Source organism: Pan paniscus, chromosome 10 (assembly GCF_029289425.2).
Source record: "Pan paniscus chromosome 10, NHGRI_mPanPan1-v2.0_pri, whole genome shotgun sequence".
NCBI lineage: Eukaryota > Metazoa > Chordata > Mammalia > Primates > Hominidae > Pan > Pan paniscus.
Genome location: NC_073259.2, coordinates 99,019,192 through 99,039,991, shown reverse-complemented (window position 1 = coordinate 99,039,991; position 20,800 = coordinate 99,019,192). Strand labels below are relative to the sequence as shown.

The 20,800-nt window shown below is 34.3% G+C and overlaps 1 protein-coding gene across 1 annotated transcript in view; it reads left to right on the top strand.

The window, feature by feature from the left end:
• The first annotated feature begins 1,744 nt into the window (after positions 1-1,744).
• The window catches only part of EPYC (epiphycan), a 41,322-nt gene continuing 22,266 nt past the window's right edge, over positions 1,745-20,800 (top strand). The window contains exons 1-2 of the mRNA XM_003823404.4: positions 1,745-1,770; positions 4,139-4,316. Of these exons, the coding sequence (XP_003823452.1) occupies positions 4,152-4,316 (165 nt within the window). The 5' untranslated portion in view covers positions 1,745-1,770; positions 4,139-4,151. The remainder of the gene's footprint in view (positions 1,771-4,138; positions 4,317-20,800) is intronic.

The following is a 20,800-nucleotide window of genomic DNA, read 5'->3' as shown; positions in this document are numbered from 1 at the left end:
AGATCAAATATTGAGGGAAAAGGAATAAAGTTAGGTATTTTCATAGATACTCAAGGAATCTGTTGTTTCTTCTAAAACATTCAGCAGAGCCTGAAGCTAGTGACAGATAAATAGGCTTTGAATCAGAAATCTGTGGAACTGAGAGCTAACACTGCCTTTTTGTGTATACACGTATCCCTCAGACAGACTCAATCATGTCTAGGGACCTGACACAGAGAAAAGCCAAGTTGATTTCCTCTTTCTTTGTATCACACATGGTGCTGTATCATTTAACATCTGAGTCTCAGTAGCCTCATCTGTGAAGAGTGGTAAGCACGCTGCTTAAGAATGTGTTGAGGTGATTAACAATCATATATGAAATCACCTGACACCCCACGTGGACCTTGCTGCTAAAGAGGACAAGCCTAGAAACTTGGATTCAGGCATCTTTTCAGCACTGCTTCTAAAAGTGGCCTTTATATGGTGGGGTGAGACTTCACAGATGCCAGAAATAAGTTTCTGTCTCCAAGATGGCCTCTCTATTTTTTGAGAGGTCTTGGTAGACTTCATGCATTACCCATTATCACTGTTTCTGCTCCAAATAAAATTGTTTTTGAGAAAAACAATGCATACTAAGAACAAATCATTTGGAAACAGGGTTAGATGATGGGGATGACAAATAAGAATGCCCTGAATAGATGGGCAAAGACATTTTGAGGGCAGGGAAGATGGGAGCAGAGGCAGGAAGGGGAGTGAGAGAATCCTAAAGACAAACCTTCTTCTCTCCCATCACTTGGCCCAGGATTAATCCCGCTTTCAAAATTCAATACATCTATTCACTTGCAGACATGAAGGAAAAGATTCCTGAAGCATAAGTGAGAACCAAACTCCTAGATTTATCTAAAGCATACCAGAATACAAGATGCAACTTTCACCTTTCTCTAGGACTTATACAATGTAAAATTGAGGTATGGAAATTTAAAGCATATTTTTTCTCTTCATATTTGTATTAAAGTTCAATTTTACAAACCATGGAAGTTAACAAGAGCTTAAAATAAAGCTTCTATTCTAAGGAAAAAATGTGTAATTTGATTTATTTGTCTGTGATAGATAAAATAACTTTTTTTAAAAAGAGCCCCTTTTCTCCCCAAAACACGCAGATCATATTTATGCATCACTTCTGGATGTAATTTTTTTTAAGTTATGCAAAAGGTTCATTTTTCCCTGTTTTGCTATCAAAGCATTCCATGCAATCAAAATAATTGGGATATCTTTTTTTACTTACCCAATATTAAACAGGTAAGGTTTCTGCAACATTTACCAAATTTCACTTAACATTAATGAAAAGTGAAGAAAGCAATTCGAGACTTCAAGTTTTGGGAAAATTATTTCTTATTAGAACTAAAATATCCATCTATAGTATCACTGTATACATGAACTTCATTTCTTAATTGGTGAATTTGTTACAGATGAGGTATGTTAAATCCAACTTTTTCCATTTAAAAATTTTAAGGTGATACTTTGGCAATTATAACTCCATTAACATAATTTCAAGAACTTTGTATACTATGTGATTTGGATCCTACTGCTTAGTTTGGGTGACTATAAAATAATTTGAGGTTTTTTAAAGACTGAGAAGTATTTCTCAACGTTAGGTTTTGCAAACAGAAAGTTGAGTGTTATAAATTCCACCTCCCACAGACCAGAATTCACATCCATTGGTCAGGGGCAAATACCACTAGCTCTGCATCCTCAGTCACTTTGTGCCATTTCATCAGGTCAGAGCCAAAGGTAAGTTTTTATACTTGCTTTCTTCTTGGGTCAGAGTTCTTTCCCTACTATAACAACCTTTAAAAAATAATTTAACTTGCCTTAATGTCGTCTGGTGAATTTTGATTCAATGGATTTGGTTTATTTTTGTTATTGACTTTGTATTTATATTATTCTTGGAAAATCCAAAATTTTGAATTAGCTTAGGAATTAATAACATACAGCAAATAGTTAATCTCAATAGTCATGACAGATGCCAATAAAATTAGAGTAGTTTCCAATATATGCCTTAAGTAAAGTTTCCTGACACAGACCACATTCTTTGCCAGTATAGACAGGCACTATTGATTGATATTAATTGAAATTTTGTGAAAAGGGAGGAAATAGTGAAATTTCCTGAGATTAAAAGTATTGTAATGATTACATGACATTATGCATTTAAAATTTTTTTGAGCTATATATTGAAAGTTTTAAATACACAAATTTTAAAATATTAAGAAATGGTATAAAGTGAACACAAAATTAAAGTGTTAATTAAGAAACTACATTAAATGCTAATACAATTACTTGAAGAAAGGAATATAAATTTTTTAACTAAACATAGATAGATGCTGTATATATTTTTAAGATTCACACAGCCTGCCTTATAGTTAATAGCTCTAGGAGTGATGCAAAATGCAAGCAAATTCTGAGATGTAGCTAAAAGTAATCAAATATAGTATGATGTGAGAAAAAAGGCCAGCAAGTGTATAATTTCTTTGAACAATGGAAGTTGCCAGAAACATATAAGGAAAAAATTTTTTTAAGTTGGTAGTAGCTTCTGTTAATGTTTCCAACTTGATTATGGGAGAATGGTTCCTGGAAGATTTGCAAACCCACTGTTTTATTAAGTAGGACTTTGTTGGTAATTGCCTAGAACAGTTCCAAATCTGCAATCCTGCAAAGACTTCTGCAAAGGCAACTGAAATAGAGGCTTAGTTTATCCTGTGTGAATAAGAAATTTATTTGAAGAAAGCACAGGAGAGCTAAGAAGGAGCTCCTTGTACTGCTTCTTATTCTCAGAGGAATTTCATATCCTTCTGCCTAAACCTGCTTCATAAAGAGTTTCTTTCAGGTAACTGAAGGTCATTTTGTCTGCCAGTGCATTCAAGTTTAAAAGTAATATTTATCATGAATTCCCTTTTATATGTATGCATAGGTAGTAACACCACAGGTACTGTTCTTAAAGTAAACCCAAGAAGTGTGTCCAAATGTAAAAGCTTCTAAAATTAGACATGCTTGATACAGAATTTTACAATACTTTGCCTGCTCAATAAGGGATCACTAGGTAACATTTTGGTAAGACTAACTTAAATGTTTCAAATTAAATGTGAAGTTTTTTTTCTAAACCAAAATGTATTCAAATGAGTACATACAGAACTAAAAAAATAATTAAATTATAGGATCTTGATTGAATCCTCAAAAAGCATAATGTTATATTGGAAAATAAGAATTGTGCTTATTAAGGAATTAAAAAACAAAGATGGCTATAATCTCACAGGCATACAAGGGAATCTTACCAAATAGTGCCTTTTAAACATGTATTCCTGTTGGTTCTGAGTTCAAATCTTAGATAGCTATTAAGAATTAAATAAAATACTGAGGACTAAAGGAATTTTTTTTTCTATTCTATTTCATTAGGAGCATTTTGAACAATATTGCATGAAATACTAACGTACATATTAAACAATGTATGTATTTATATGTCCAGAGGCTACAAAGAAGTAACAGAAAAAACAAACAAAACTTTGTTACTTTGTTCTGAAGAAGGTCTTAGACTTAAATGTACAAGAAACAGTTATGAGTCCTATTTTTAAAATTATTTTTAAAACCCCAATGCCTAAGCCACACTGTGGATCACTGAAATTGGAATTATTTGTGGATATCCTAGTTGCATTACCAGTCAACTCTGTCTCAGTTTCTTCACCTATAAAATGGTATGACAGTTGCAGTCATCATCACCGTCATCATCATTATCCTTATCATCTTCAACTTCATATCCCAGAGTTGATGAAGGATCTTAATATTTATTAAATGGTAAAATTATTAGATGATGAAAAAGCTTTTGTGAATAAGCTCTGTTTTTCTCTATAAAATAAAATAAAATTTTACTGTAATTAAAATATCCACTGTAAAATTAGAGACAGGTTTGTGAATTAATTTGAACATCTGGCAGCAATGGTCCTAGGAAATCAGATGATTTTGTGTGTTATGTTTATAAATTATCCATGGAAGGAAAGCTACCAGCTTGAGTTCTTTGATATTGACACTAATTTATCATTTCTATTTAGTGCAAACTATTCATAAGTTATCAATTAAATATTTATGCATTTTAATATTTTATAATTAGAAAAGCTTGAAAAATGAAGACATTAGCAGGACTTGTTCTGGGACTTGTCATCTTTGATGCTGCTGTGACTGCCCCAACTCTAGAGTCCATCAACTATGACTCAGAAACCTATGATGCCACCTTAGAAGACCTGGATAATTTGTACAACTATGAAAACATACCTGTTGATCAAGTTGAGGTAATCGATCCTCCTACTCTTGAAACTTTAAAAAGCATAGGATGAGGAATGACTTGGGTCTGTTTTCCTCAAATAGATGTTTGGGTTTTTTTTATAAGTAGAAAGATTTTATGTTAATAATTTCATATTAACCTTTTCTCCAAAACATGTTCAATCTTTTGGAGGTTAATACCGGAACAGTCTTTTGCCTTTTTTGTTTTATTTTTTATTTTTTATTTTTTTGAGACAGTGTCTTGCTCCATCTCCCAGACTGTAATGCAGTGTCGCAGTCTTGGCTCACTGCAACCTCCGCCTCCTGGGTTCAAGCAATTCTCCTGCCTCAGCCTCCCGAGTAGCTAGGACTACAGGCTCGTAGCTAGGACACACGCAGCTAATTTTTGTATTTTTAGTAGAGATGGGATTTCACCATGTTGGCCAGGATGGTCTTGATCTCTTGACCTCGTGATGCACCCCCCTCAGCCTTCCCAAATGCTGGGATTACAGGTGTAAGCCACTGCACCTGGCTAGTCTTTTGTTTTTTTAAAGCTCATGTTATTTCCTTCAAATTTTATTGCCAAATTGAACATAAAAATGTATTTCTGTGAAGTTAGAACAGAGAAAATTAGAAAAAGTCAATCAGCAAGGAAAAGAGTTAAAATGGTATGCATGCAATGATGAGGAAAATTTGGGGTAAAGGAGAAAGATGTGAGATTGAAATAAACTAGAAGAAAATAATAATAGAGAGAAAGAACAATAGTTTGGAACTCCACTGTAGCTCAACAGTGAATGTGCTTCCCTAAATAACTGATTGTCTCTCCGGCAGTAATGTAGAAATTGGCAAGGTTGTAGCCCATTCCGTAAATCTGATATGACATGTTCCTAATTAAATACAAGTCTTTTAATATAACTAAAGGATACAGGCTAATTTTTATGAATCAGAAAGCAAACAGACCTTGAAATGCAGGAGTATAACTAATGTGCAACACTGACAAAGACTAATTAACTATAAATAAACAAAAAGAGAAATTACATCACCTTTAAAGGATCATAACATATTTTGGGCAATCTTTACAGTGTAAATCTTCTTAGAATAACTACTTTTGATAACCAAGGATAGAAAATATTTACATGAAATCATATATTTAACTTGTATTGAACTTAGATATATCTTTACTAAGAAGATACTAAAATTTTTCAACATTGTTTATGTTGCCTTATGAATACAAGAGTCAGATTTTCACAATGTGATAGATTTTAAAAATCTACTCCCCTCTCCCCCTTCTCTCTCTTTCTCTCTCTTACTTTCACCCTCACCCTCTTTTGACCCTCATTTCATCTTTCCCTCCCATTTTTCCTCTCTTTAGTAAAGTTTAGGCTCTATAGCAGATTATTTTTCTTCTGCACATTTGATTGTGACTCTAAGTCTTTATTAATATTCACTGTTTGATTTATTTCACTGTATGGATTCTGTCTGTTAACAGGATTTTCTGTTGAGAATTTATGGTTGATAACAACAATCTTGCCCTATGTGACTTCTACATCTCCAATGTGATGCATCAATGTAGAATATAAGATGAAAGTTTTTCAGTGGTTAACTCATCTGCCTTGCTTCTTTTTTCATCTTGCATAAAAACACATTTTTTGAAAAAAAAGTTAGTGCATTTCTGAATTTATCTATCAAATTAAACATTTTAGTTCAAACTTATTTGTCATTTCCCCCCAAACTATTCCAGAGGATCAGAGAGATTTGATGATCACTATAACTGAATCTTCTATTTTGAGTAGGTTTTGGGAATGGTTTCAAGGGTGCTATTTATTCCTTTCACAAGTCCAAATACACAATAGAAAAAAAATGCTGTTTGGGATCATGGCTTCTCTAGGCAAAAATGAAAAAAATGACTATATCTGCAGAGCTCTTTTAACCCATTCCTTACCATCAGGATCATTTTCACTGCCCATAAAGCTGTAGGCATTCTCATGAGGTTCGGACATTTTTCATGACATCAAGAAATTTAAGCTAACAAACATATCTGTATAAACATTACTTAATATACAATATTATCTTAGTATCTGTGTTTTCTGGAACAATAACTTCCTGTGGAATGCCAAATATAATGTGAAATACCAAATATAAAGCATTGCGTCTTTACATACTTCAGCCTTTACCACATACAAACAATTCTAATTTTACACAGAGTCCTTTCTGAGAAATTTTACTTCAAACCAAACTTAGAATCCTCAGTGAGTGAAGGATCCAGAGAGCCACTAACAATCCCTTGTGGTTGACTGAAATATATTAGTTATCCCTTACTTAACATTCCTTGGTGATGAACTCATGATCAGAAAAACCAGTTTGTAGGTAGATGGTATAGATACAGATATAAATAGGCATATACATATGCTATAATAACTCTAATGCACTTAAAATAAAATCTGTAGTTTTTAAAAATATTTATAGGGTAGACCTAGTAACAAGAAATCAACCAACTCACTCATCCATTATCTAAGAAAAAAAGAAATACAAAAACAAAAATATATGATAAAGTAAATAAGATGACATGAGGAACAAAATTTAGAAGAACTTTAGCTCAGATATTAACAAATTAAAATGAATTGCTTTTCAAACAAGCAAAAAAAACAGCACACAATTTCTTATTGGGTGATGTAAAGTAAAGATGATAGATCCAGTCATGTGAATAGATTAATAGAGTTACTCATGACATGAATTTCTTCATGCAGTCCTGGAAGTCCAGATTTCAGTGACTCGTGGTAAGCATATTTATCTCATTTTTATATATTAAGGTGAGTTGTTTCAAATGTTCTTGATTTCATATGAAACATTCTGACTAAATACTACTAACATAACCAATATAGGGTACAGTTAAAGAAAAAAATCCATGGTAAGTAAAGCACATGGAAAATGGTAGGATGAGATTCTTCATAATTTTTTAAATCTCCAATGTGTGTGTTTCTGCCTGTTTCAGCCTAGAATTTACCTCATCTGTAGAATAGAAAACCTTTGTTCTAAAATTATAAATTTATAGGATAACTGAACAATGCCTTTAACATATGTACCAGTTTCTTATAAGTTATAAGACTTGGCATTTTGGACTAGTGTAATAGACCCTTGGTTTAGGCTTTGGCAGATTAATTCTTAAGGCCTTTGATTATATTGCAGGCAGAATTCTAAGATGTTCCCTAAAAGGCCCATTCCTACTATACCCATGCCCTCTATAATCCTTAATATCATGGGTATTTGGGGATATCACTTCTATAATTGGGCTATGCTATATGGCACAGTTGAATTTAAGAAAGGGAGACCACCTAAAAGGGCCTGACCTAAACTCATGAGATGTTTAAATCAGCATCTTGATGTCAGAGTCAAAATTTGAAGCATGACAGAGATTCAAAGCAAAGTGAACTGTGTGTTGATGACTTAAAAGATAGAAGGACCAATTTGGTAAGGAATGTAGAAGGCCTGTAAATGGTGAGAGAAACTGATGGCCAGTAAGCATATGTGGTCCTCAGGCCTACAGACACAAGGAACTCTGAGCTCTGCATGAGACCACAGCCCTAGTCATCACTTTGACTTTGACCTTGTGAGACCCTTGGGAGAGAAGCCAGTCAGGTCAGGCCTGAACTTCTGACCTACAGAAACTGTGGGCTAAAAAAATGGGTATAGCTTTACTAAGCTTATGGCAATTTGTTATGCAGCAGTGAAAAAATTAAAACAAGATAGAACAACTTAAAAGTTTTTTATCTGAAAATCAAATTTGAATTATTCCACTGTAAGTGTTGCATTTGCATTTGTGAGTCTAGGGATTTAGGTGGTCAATAAGTCAAACCATCCTCAAAACCCAGGGGAAGAATCTCAATTGAGCTTTGTTGATTTCTACTGATGGTGGTAGATTTATTGCCTCCTGAGTTGTTGAGAAAGGGTCATTAAATTATTTGTGTTTGAAAATTATATTCAGTAATATAATTTCAAACTGATGATTTGTGTGATTTCTCATGATCTAGAATATCTATGATCCATTGTTTACTATATTAGAAGCAAGTTTTAGACCCAACAATGCCATCAGAGTGCTATATATTACCCAGTAAGTACATTTATTGGTGTGACATAAAATGGTTGCAGCTTTTACTGCACTTTCATTTTACTCTAGTGCTGTGAATAGGAATGGGTTGTAGGCTATATGATCAAAATGTAGACTTTTTGCTTCCTGATAAACTACAGCTAACCTTAAGTGAGCATTTATTATGTGCTAGGTACTGTTCTAGTCATATTACATATATTATCTCATTTATTTCTCACAACAAAATTATGAATTGCTATGGTTATTCCTATTGAATAGATGAGGATTTTTGGACAAAGAGTAGTTAGGTAAGGAACTTGACTAAGATTAAACAGTTAGTAATTATATATCATAATAGTGATGCTGTCTTCTCATATCACAAAATAATTTCCAAAAGGGTGATAAAAGACTATTATTCTGCCCCCATTTTCTGTCAAGCTCTAAATTGTTCTTTTAACTTGATATTTGTTTTAGTTGAACTGAATGCCAAGTACTCTATGACTCCCAAAAGGAAAAGAAAAGCCTTTTTCTATGGGTAGATAATGTGAACTAGAGGTAACCTTTATAGATAACCGACTCTGTTATCTAATTATTGTAAGAAAGAATGGCATAAGACTACTTCTAATTGTAAGTATGCATTCTTCAACATATATCTAAGTTCTGGACTATAATTTTATATTTATCACATATTTACTAGTCTAGGAAAACATTTTTCCATGTGCCTTAAAGGGTTCATCAGAAAACTGCATTGTTCAAAAGTTGATATTCTTTGAGTGTTTTAAACTGAGATAGTCTTTTTGATGAAGGTGGTTATTTGAAGTCTCCATTTTCATGTTACAGTTTTAAGTTATTTATATTTCATTTTGCTTAGTTTGGAGGGGGCTTCAACTTGTTTTCTAAGAACAACATTAGCCCTACCTATGTGTAATGCATTTTTCCAGCAAAGTGCTTGGTAGCAATATTAAGATGTATAGAGGCTCTATAGAAGGATGTCAACATCCACTCATCCAGTAAAATTTTCTTGGCTTCATCCAGATTAATAAACTGCTCCTCACCTCTACTACATTAATTAATGTAGCCTTATATAATTACTTTTACTTTTCCTGTACTACCCCTGTGTATTCAATAAACACCAAGAAATGTTATACTACAAAGTGCTATAGAGCTGTTAATTGTATTTGCTGTATGATGACATGGAGGGCATTTACAATGACACTAAGCGATGGTCTTTGTGGGGATGTGTAAGAAAAATTTCTCTCAGGTCTCAGTGTCAGAATGGGTTACAACTTCTAAAAACAGTTGCTTACTTTCTGGGTTCTATATTGGTAACTGAGTGTGCTTGTCATTATGGCTTGCCTGCTCAGCAACCTGGAGCCCAATTTTTGTCTCAGTCTTCCCTGGTTTCATATAACTTTGCCTACCTTTATTTTCTTGTCACCTCAACTACTTATGTAGATTTTTAAAAAGTATTACCATATGTTGTTTTAAAACTGTCCGTATCCTTTCTGGAATGATATGGTATATGCATTCATCAGTAAATAACAGCAGCAATGAATAAAGGAATATTAGTAAAAACTGGTCATAGAAAATTTCTTGCATGAGAGATGCTTTCCTTGATATTACCCTCCAGTGATCTTAAAATTGAGGCAAATTCTCTTCCATGGACAGATAAAGTGGCTAGATTGTTTAAAATCATCCTTGTAAAGAGAAGTGCCATAAAATACAGCAGTTACAGATGATGAATTTTTTAAAACTCTAGAAGATTTTTGAAAGGAATGAAAATTATATTTAGCAAAATTGTAGGAATGGTAGAGAACTCAATAAAGGCAGTTGTATCAATTAAATTTTGAGGAATGGTTTCTTTTTATTTGTCTTTATTATAATATGGTGCAATGCAAACTAACCAAGCCTCAGCACCAAGCAATATACTCCTATAATAAACCTGTGCATGTATCCCCTGAACTTAAGATAAAAATAAAATTTAAAAAAATAAATAGATAATAACTTTAGAATATATGTTGATGCTCTGTAACACCAGAAATTGCTTAAGGAGAATCAAGCTAACTCCGGACAACTTCCAGAAATCAAAGTACATTTTAGATAATGATATATAAAAAGTATCTTAACATTAGTTTTTCTAAATATAATAAATCGGTATAGGACTGCATTGATATTAAAGGGTAATTAGTCTAGGAAATTGTCTCTGTATTTTGTGAACACAAAGTACTTATATTAGTAATATTTATACTATTCTGGTGGCAAAAGATATGCAATACTTATCTTTATATTTAAAAATATACCCTACTTTGGCCAATTTATACAGTATATTTTAAAGTTTCATACATATGGTTTGCATACTCAACACTTTATGTTGGAAGAAGAAACTTTAACACAATCAGCCTGAATTAAATATCTTTTTCCAGAGTATGTGAAAAATAAAAGCTAATCTCTCTCTTTACTAAAGATGATCTACAGGAAGGGAGGAAAGAATTTTGCTGATGAGATTTTAATATGGTTGTCTCATTGACTTTCCATAAGATTCTTTTAAAAACAGTGTTAAACTATTTAATTCTCATCCTAAGCTATAGTATTTAAGAACCTTAAAAACTTAAGCAAAAAAAAAATATACAATCATGTAGGCTCATTGGGAAAACAAATACTGATAATCTTTGCCGGTGACTTCTTTGTATTTATATTATATATTATTTATGAGACCACAAACATAAGATAACTCAAATAACTAACCCTGGAAATAAGGTAATATTGTAACCATTTGATAAGGATAACTGCAGAACAGAATTTTGCCCCGAGTTTTCATCTAGTAAGTTTCTAAGTAAAATTTAATCCATTCTTTTAATGCTAAAGGAGAGAGACTTCGGCACTAAAAGCCCCCATTCTTTTTCTGCTTCTTCTGTTTAATCTTTACTTCTTTGAGCTGTGTCCAATATTGAGGTTTCTTTTCTCTGAAATTAAGTGATTTGATTATTAAGAATCAGAAAAACAGCCATTTCCAAGTGATTACAATTAACACAATATTCAAACATCTCTGTTAGCTGTCAAAGTGTTTAAAGGGGCAAGAGGTAATATGATCCTTCTGAACTGAAAGCTGCTTTGTCAGGAATATGAGGATTGAGCAAGCTTTGCCAAATACATTTCTTCCTCATCTATTTTCAAGATAAAATAGAAAGTAAGATACAGCTTCATTGCCAGGTATTCATGGTTACGGTCTGTTAGATAATTAATGTAGATCACGGAAACAAATGTGAGCACCAGGCTCATGTTTAAAGCAGAATTTCACTGTGCTTAACATATCTATATGTCAGTATGTTAAACCTATAAAAATACATCTTTAGTAACTCAGGCCAAACAGTGCAGAGCCTTTTAATGCCTTTAGAAGTCAATTGTTGCCATAGTGGTAATACAGAGGAGTAGCTTCAAGATTAATTTATTCAACTGTGTAGAACAAATTGAGAGACAAATAAATTCAAAATTTCATTTTGTTTAATAAAAACCTTAATTCTGTGCTTGAGTAAAAGTCCAAATATTCTGGATTTCAAATGCGTTTTATTTTTAAAACAAAACAAGGAAGACCAGTAATTTAAATATTATCAGCTGAATATTATCTGCTCTAGGTCTGGGCTTTCTCAATAGGAATTGACTGGTACAATGGGTATCCTAAATTAAGTGAATAAATAGGTACAGATGTTTCCTTTCCAATTTGGCTCTGCTTGAGCACATAACCATTAACACACACACTAAAGAATAATGGGAGAAACTATTGGCTTTGGGTGTTGCTCATTTCTACACCCATTTCCTCCTCATTGGGAGACAGTCTTGTCATAATGCTGAATAACCCAGGGCCTAAAGTCAAACTTCTAGATGTAAGTGCCAGGTCTGTCACACAAACTGTATAACCTTGGGCAAGTCATACAACCTCTCTGGGCCTCAGTTTTCTATTTAGAAGATACCTTTTGAGGATTAAGTAAGATAAACATGTTAGTTGTTTAATATAGAACCTGGTACATAGCAAATGTTTAATAAATGCAAGTAACTTTACCATTGAATCACTCACTCAATTAAAAGCCACTGAAGCTTATGTGCTGATGATCACAGATGCCTTAAAGGAACGGATTGGATTTGGGCTATGATGAAGGCTAACCCCATCGTGCTTGGGTTCACATTAGATCCACTTACCAATCTTTTGCTGAGAGCCAAGAATTTGGGAAGGCAAATTAGACCAAATCTCTTCCTGTGCCTTGGCATTCTCAGTCTAGTAGTCTTATAAGTATTTTCAGCACAATAGAGGAAGTTTAAAAAGACACATATAAGATATATGTATACGAGATCTGTAGCTATCTATTGGAATGTAAGTTTTTATGAGTTCACTCACAAAATACATATGCTGAGAAATGATGTTCTTGAATCTGTTATTAGTTTTAAATCTGGCAGCTAATCTGAGATATAAAGTATTTACTCATTTATCCATCACCTTTTCTTAACAGTATTTAAGGTTACTTACATGAATAAATGCTATAATGTGCACACAAATTAACATAAAAAAGATGAAAATATAAATCTTAGTACAATAATTTTATCTCAAAATATTATACATAATAAATGTATTATATATAATTTTCTATTATATTATCTGCTATATCATATCTTATATATATTACTGATCATGTGTTATGAGGTGACAAATACAAACTAAGAAAGTGAGACAAAGAAAAAATAACAGTTGGGAACATAATACAAAGCCAGGAGTCAGATAGATACATCAAAATTGAAACCATTTTGTATTATAACTCATAGAGATGCATGAAAATAGTAAAGTTTTTCTGGGCAGTAATGCTAAGTTTTAGGGAACTCCTATACTTGTTCCCACTATGTCCTATCTAAATTCAGGATCAGGTGAGAAGGAGAAATGGGATTCACACAGAAATAGAGCTCAAAATGTTCTATTTTATATTGATAAAGGTGAGGTGTACCCCCTAAATTTAATGCATGACTTCAGTGTGAAGCAAGTAAGCGCTTCCTAATACAAAACTCCAGAAATAAACTATGCCATCAGTCACAGGCAATGCTGGCCAGCCACAAGCCTCAGGACAAAGTCTACCCCCATAAATCTTTGTTCATGCAGGGGCAAAATGAAATGTATGCAATTGATAGTCAATTATCCGCAAAAGGGAAGGGGAACCATCTGGGGCCAGTTCCTTCTCTCAATCATCAATTAGCTTAGGAGTGAGAAAAGGGATCAACAGAGGATCTAAGAAGAGATTTGATTGTTCCAGAAGAAAGTCATAAGATGGAAACCAACTTGGTTTAGCCTCATCCAGATGTTGGTCAGTTTATGTCCCTTGACTCTGGTCTGTAACCTGTGTACTCAAACACAATTTGGAGAAATGCCCCACCATGAGTTAAATTATGATGCCACATTTGACTAATATTAGAGCTCTTCTTCTCTAAGTGTGGTCCCTGAACTGGCAGCATCAGCATCACCTGGGAGCTAGTCACGAATGCAAATACTCAGATCCCACTCCAGACCTAGGGAATCCGAAACTCTAGGGAAGGAGCTCCGTGAACAAGCCAGATCATGCTGATGAGCCTATGATTTAAGAAGAATTGAACTAGGAAAATTCTCCCTAATATAATGTTCCTTCTCTCAGAGTAACATTTGAGATCTTTCTGTTTTCTGGCACAGTTTGTAAATATGCAATGGTGGCAGAATCAGTCATCCAGTCTTACCTGAAGTTTCTCTTTCTTTCTGAATATTTGAAGGCTTTGAATTCCCCTTTTTGTGCTAAGACCTATCTTTCTGGCACTTGATGCTGCATTGCATATGTGTTCTATCATATGACAGACTCTCTAGTGAGCATGTATTTTCAGCCAGAGGGTTCTCCAGCCTGGATGTTATATGCCCAGTGGCTTCTCCCTTTCCTCCTGCTATGGATTTCAAGAAGTCTACCTCTCAGAGAGTTTTCTCCATTCCCCATGCTTTTGTCACCTGAAGCAGGAATTTCTAATCCCCTGCCTGTGCAGTTCTTAACAAGCTGTGAGGCCTGTCAGGAACCAGGCCACACAGCAGGAGGTGAGCGGCAGGCCAGCCAGCATTACTGCCTGAGCTCCACCTCCTGTCAGATCAGCAGCAGCATTAGATTCTCATAGGAATGCAAACAGTATTGTGAACTGTGCATTCAGGGGATCTGAGTTGCCTGCTTCTTATGAGAATCTAATGCCTGATGATCTGAGGCAGAACAGCTTCATCCTGAAACCATCCCTAGTGGATAAACTGTCTTCCACAAAACCAGTCCCTCGTGCCAGAAAGGTTGGAGGCTACTGATCTGAAGAATCAACCTCAGCATATTTTCAAACTGAAGTTGCTGTTGATATTTTTGAAGTCTGTGCCCCCGGGAGCCTAGTAAAAAACTTACCACATTCTCCTCAAGACTTTGTTCAATAGTTCAATGTTCCAGACTTAATTAGTGTTTCTGTCTCCTACATCCGAGTCTGCATCATAAGTCACTTCTCTGGTGCAGTGATTCTCAACCTTGGTCACATATTTGAATCAGCTCTAGAGCTTTTTAAAATCCCAGTGCCTAAGCCATACCCTGGACTACTGAAATTGGAATGATTTGTGGATGAGACCCAGGTTTGGTGTTTGACTTTCCTCATCTATATTTTCAGTGTCACATGCAGTTGTTTTAAAAAAATTAATATGCTTCTTAATTTTATCTCTTTACTTCTCTAGTACTGTGTCGTCTAGAAAAAGAACTTTCTTTTTAAGTTATTTTTTATTTTCTTTCTGTTCCACACCTTCATTTTCAGGCATAGTTCACTACATTTCATAAATCAGTAACTTATGAATCTGCTAAAAGTAACACTGTCCAAAACATTTTGGAAATCTTCACATTTCTGAGTTGGATATTCTTAATTGGATATGTTGTCCCATCAGACTAATTTCTAAGCCAGAATTGGGACTTCACTTGTTATTGTCCTGCCTAGCCCTCCATTAATATGCATAATTTTCATTGGATCTTCCCTAATTCCACGTTTCTCATTCTCACTCCTAGGGCAAATTCTAGTAAACCCTGTCTTGAGTTTTCCAGGGACAGAGAAACTTACCCTTTGTTGGTTAATGTGTACACATATAGGCATGAATATCTCCTTGCTAATATTCAATGTGGGCTTTAAAGAGTTAAATAGCATGTATGCAAATATATATTATATACTCCATTCCTTGACACGTTTGAGAAGAACAAAGAAATATATCTAAAAAATATTGAGACTGGATAAAATCTTTTTTTCAGCGTGTTCTCTCTAGAGTTATAATATCAAAACTCTGATTAAAGACATAAAATTGAAAGAAATTAAATCTAGGCCATTTAAGATAAAATAGTTTATTCTACGATAAATACACTGAATCTGTAATGTATAAAAGGATAGAATGGACATTGAAGAGGATCAGTAAATTTTGGAAGTAGAGAGAAAAAAAGAATATCCCAGAGGGTAATGTTGTCAAGTCCAATAAATCACTATTCAGCAGTCATCTTTTGGCAGGGTGTTTTTTTATCATGCTAATGACTGCAAAAACTCATGAGAGTTAATATATTTAAAGAGTTCGATCCCTTGGAAAAGAGTCCTTCTTTTGCCTTATGTTATTATGGAGCTGATTTATCCTTTGTACTTGTTCTATGGTCATCAACAATCTTTTGACTATAATTAGCTTCCCAAGTGGGACTACCTACAGAGAATGTGGTGGCACTAAGAGGATGAAGGTTAACCTTTAGGTTTAATGTGGTCTTTGAACTTGTTTAAGATAATTTTGCCCCAGGAGATAAAGTCAGGTTTCTAAGTTAGTAAAATTTGCAAGAATTTGCCAGTGATACTGGACAGTAATAAAAAATTAACATGTAATGATTATCCTTTTCAAAGGCAATTGGCGGTTAGCTGGTCCTCTCTGGGATATCCTTTGTAAATACACATTTTTTTCTTATACAAAATGTGTGTAGTTACCCTGTGGCAATATGTGCATCATCATTGTCATTGTCATTATGTATAAATACTAGTTTTATCCAAAGAAGTTCTACAAATTAAAAGGCATGGATTTATGCCTCAATAAAGGCTGTGTTAGAAGAAACAATTTGCTTTGTGTTACACTGAGAAAGATTGAAACTGAATAAAAAATACTAAATTACTCCATCAGAAATAAAGAGCTAGAGTTCTGAAGGTTCCAAATATCTTCGTTTTCAGTCCAACTTCTTTGTTTTCAATTACTGTGACTGACTCGCTCCCCTCCTCCCATCCTCATGAGATTACTGATTTCAGCCTACATTAAATTGCCTAAATTGTCTTTCTGGCATCCTTACATGGGGAACAAGGGCAATAAGGGGGTAGGGAATATGAACTGACTTTGCTATTAGATAATGTGTCTAAAGTGTTTGCCAAAGTTCCCTACCAATATTATTTGGAGACATTTAATTAGAACTAGATGACACATTTTAAGAAACTTATTAAGTTTCTGGAGCCTAAGGAGATGATGGTGAATGGAGTCTTGAATAAACTGGGATAAAGCTGAAGTAGAAACTCTTTCTGGTGACTAAAAATGGAATATTGCCATTTTCTGACAATAAGAAAGGAAGTAAGAAGAGAAGTATGTGAGCAAAGAAAAAATACTAAAGTCCCCAAAGAGACAAAGACTAGACGGTATGATTAAATGAAACTTTAAAATCAGCTCTTATTTCTTTGGCATGGAATTTTTCACTTAAACATTGCATTGTGTATGAATAAGCATTATCTTTTAGAGTTATGAATCTATGAAAAATATACATTGGGATAGATTAAAAAAAAAAGCATTTACATGTTCTAAACTTGATATCCTAGCAAGTCAATACAAAATACGATTTTATGATATTTGGTGTAATCAAAAGGCCATTAACTATTTTGATATTTGACTTGCAAATATTCATTCATTACATAACTTTGTTAATTTTGACTTCAGTTAGTAAAAACTGAGATTTAACAATAAATAAATGGAAATAATAGTGAATTTACACAAATTTGGTGATATTATATTTCAGTAAGTACTACAACAAATAAGATCTAAGAACAGTTGTTTATAAAAAAGAAATCAGAGGATAAAGCAACAAAAATATGCTTTTATTTTTTCTAATGTCAATGATATGTACTAGATAAATCAACCTGTAATTAGTCATCCCTTAAAATTGACAAGTATGAAAACTTTTATTTAACATTGATATAGGAGGTTTGCAAACTACAGTCAGTGTTCATTATAATTTTTCTTACTTTTATGAGAAATAAGTATTGTGTCACAATGAAACTTTAACCTATATCTACATGATGGGTGAGACAATTCCATGCATTCAGCTGTTTCATTTTCCTTCTGGGCACTTAGCTAAAACACATTGTTTACTTTTTCTAAGTTGGCTCATGTGGCTAGTTCTCTTCCCTTAATCTGTCAATGGATAGACAATACCAGTGGACCTTGAAGTCTCAAGTTGAAAATGGTGAAGTCCTAGCAAGAAAGAAACTTGGATCTCTGAGTAACTACATAGAGGAAAGTCATAAACTTGTTTACCTGCATTAGATAGTCATGTCAGCAAGATAGAATCTCTTATTGTGTTAAACCACTGGGATTTTGGACTTGTTTGTTACAGCTACTAATGTGACTTGCCATAATATAGACATTTTCAACTTTTGCTTTATTATTCATTTCCCAGTTGTATAAAGTGAGCAATTTTTAACATTTTTGTAGATGATTTAAGCAGAAATATACTTGGCTGAGTACAGAATTCATGCTAGTTATTTTCATAATTGGAGAACATTTCATCTAGCCCATGATGAGATCCAATGAAACCTTTCTTCTCCATGTCAGATATAATCTCTTTACTGGACTGAATTGTTCATTTTCAACAAATTTAATATTTCCCTCCTCCAAACAGTCCTGACCATAATAACAAACCATTCCTCTCTGAACACAGTTTTTCTAGGCTACCTCCTTAGCTTACTTTCTTTTCTTTAGCTATATCGTCATCACTAATCAGCTAGAGTCAAGAATAAAGAAGCTGCTCCTAATGGCTTCAGAAGAATCATTTCCTCTCATTGGGCATTTTAAATATCACTTTTCCATGATGAGAACAAGTGAAAGTAACTTCAATTGCTTGGCAAGGGGACCTTAATATGACTATCTCTGGCCTTAGGTGTATCTACACTAAAATATGCCTTGTTTTTCCTGTTATAATAGGAACAATGGTATCCTCATAAATATCAATGAATCAATAAGGATCTCAGTGTATACATGTTTTTACTTTCTCTTTCTTCAAGGATTTCCTGGACTATCCTTATTTCCCATTTGCACATACAGGCAAAGGAAAGATTAATAAAAAATTATCCTTCCCTGACTAAATTGGGGTTTTAAGTCAAAATTGTAAGGAGTGTGACCGAGATAAAGAGGCTATAGAGAAAGAAAAGAGAAACCTAGGTGTGAAGACTGGTTGACTGTTCACTTAGAGTTAATATGTACTCAGGTAAGGCTATTACATTGTACACATCTAGGAAGAACCATTCACATAGAATACCACATAGATAGTGCTTCTCAGAGTTGTGCAATGGAGTGGTTCTACCACTAGGTGTATAATTTTTCCATCTTTCTCTCAAATATAGAGCATATCTAGCTAAAATTCTTGGCTCAGCAATAGATTCAAAGCTAGTTTCATCTAAAAAAGTTGAAGCACATCTTCTTTAGTTTCCTTTCATAATATGTTAGCATGTATAATGAAGGTCCATAGGCAGACATGGAGATGTCTGAGCCATAGCTAATGTATTTTCATACCTGCTTTCCCTATGAGATAAATAAGAAAGACACATGAAATGTGGTCTAACAATAAAAGACAGGTTTATTTTAGAGAAATAAACCTGAGAGGGGCTTCTGGCCAATTTTGGTCAGGAGTATTCTCCCTTACAGACTAAGAGTATATATTGGTTTTAGGGTGACAGGGCCCATCACAAGCTTGGAATGTTTCTGTGGGGGGGAAATTTGATGGTGTGGTTGGAATGTCTCTGGGCAGAGGGGAGGTTATCTCAGGGCTAGCATGTCTGTGGTTGGGGAGAGGTTTGGAATGTTTCTGGTCAGAGATGTTATTTGTGGTTTATGGTTATGCTGACCTTAGCCTTTAGGTTGATACCCTTTGAATTTAGGCATTTTTGATCAAGGTAAATTTTAAAATGACAGTGCTTGTCCAAGATGGTGATACTCCTGCTCTGTCACTCTCATGCAACTTTAACCATTTTATAATATTTTCTTACTCTTATACACAAAACAATCATTTAATGTATCAAAAATTGCCATGATTTACCCATACTGATTCAACTGTATTTTTCAGGAGGCCTAATAATTGCTAGGCATACTGGAGTAGCAGCTGGGAGTATAATGGGGAAAAAAAAGAAATATGTAGTATTTATCCTCATGGGGAGAGAGAGATTAATCAAATACTCACAGATACAATATAAAAAACTGTATCAGTTAGCTTTTGCTGTGTAACAAGCAATCCCAAATTTTGGTTACTTAAAACAACCATTTATTCAGCTCATAGTCCTGTAGTTCAGATATATGGGTTCCGATGTGCTGCTGGTTTGCACTGGGTTGACTCAGGTATATGCTAGGTTGGTACAGTGCTGGCTGGACTAGCTTGGCCTCAGCTGAAGTGGCTTTCCCCTCCCCTCCACCGTGTGCTCTCTCATCTTCCAACAGGCTGGCCCCAGCTTGTTTATATGGTTATTAAATAGGGTTCATAGAGGACAAATGAAAGTTTGCAATGTTTCTGGACAACTATCCTGCTTCCTACCATTCTGCTTCCTCTGGTATTTGAGAGCGCAGAGTATAGGGGTTGGATACAATTGGATATAGAGGAATTACTGTCTCATTGATGAGTCTAAGATTTTGCACTAGTCTCTACTGACCATTTGGTTTTTATACTCCTAGAATTGGGGTGTTGCAGGGACTGCTGCATTTTCTTACTAAGCCTTGAGCTTTTAAATGTCTAACAATATCCTGTAATCCTTTGTGAGCTTCAGGCCTTAAGGGATATTGCCTTTGATAAGAAGAGTGGTGGGGTCTTTTAGCCTGATTTGGACTGGGCAGGCATTTTTTGCCCCTCCGAATTGTCCTTCCAATACCCAGACTTCAGGGTTGATTCCTTCCTCAAGCAGGGGAAAACAAATGGGTAACTTGTTCCCCATATTCATATAGATAATAGCTCCAATTTTGGCTAATATGTCCCTCCCTAATAAGGGTGTGAGACTTTCAGGCATAACAAGAAAGGCAAGTGAAAAGAGCAAATTCTGCCAATTACAAATGAGGAGGTGGGAGAAATACCTGGTTACAGGCTGTCCCAGGATTCCTCAGATGGTAAC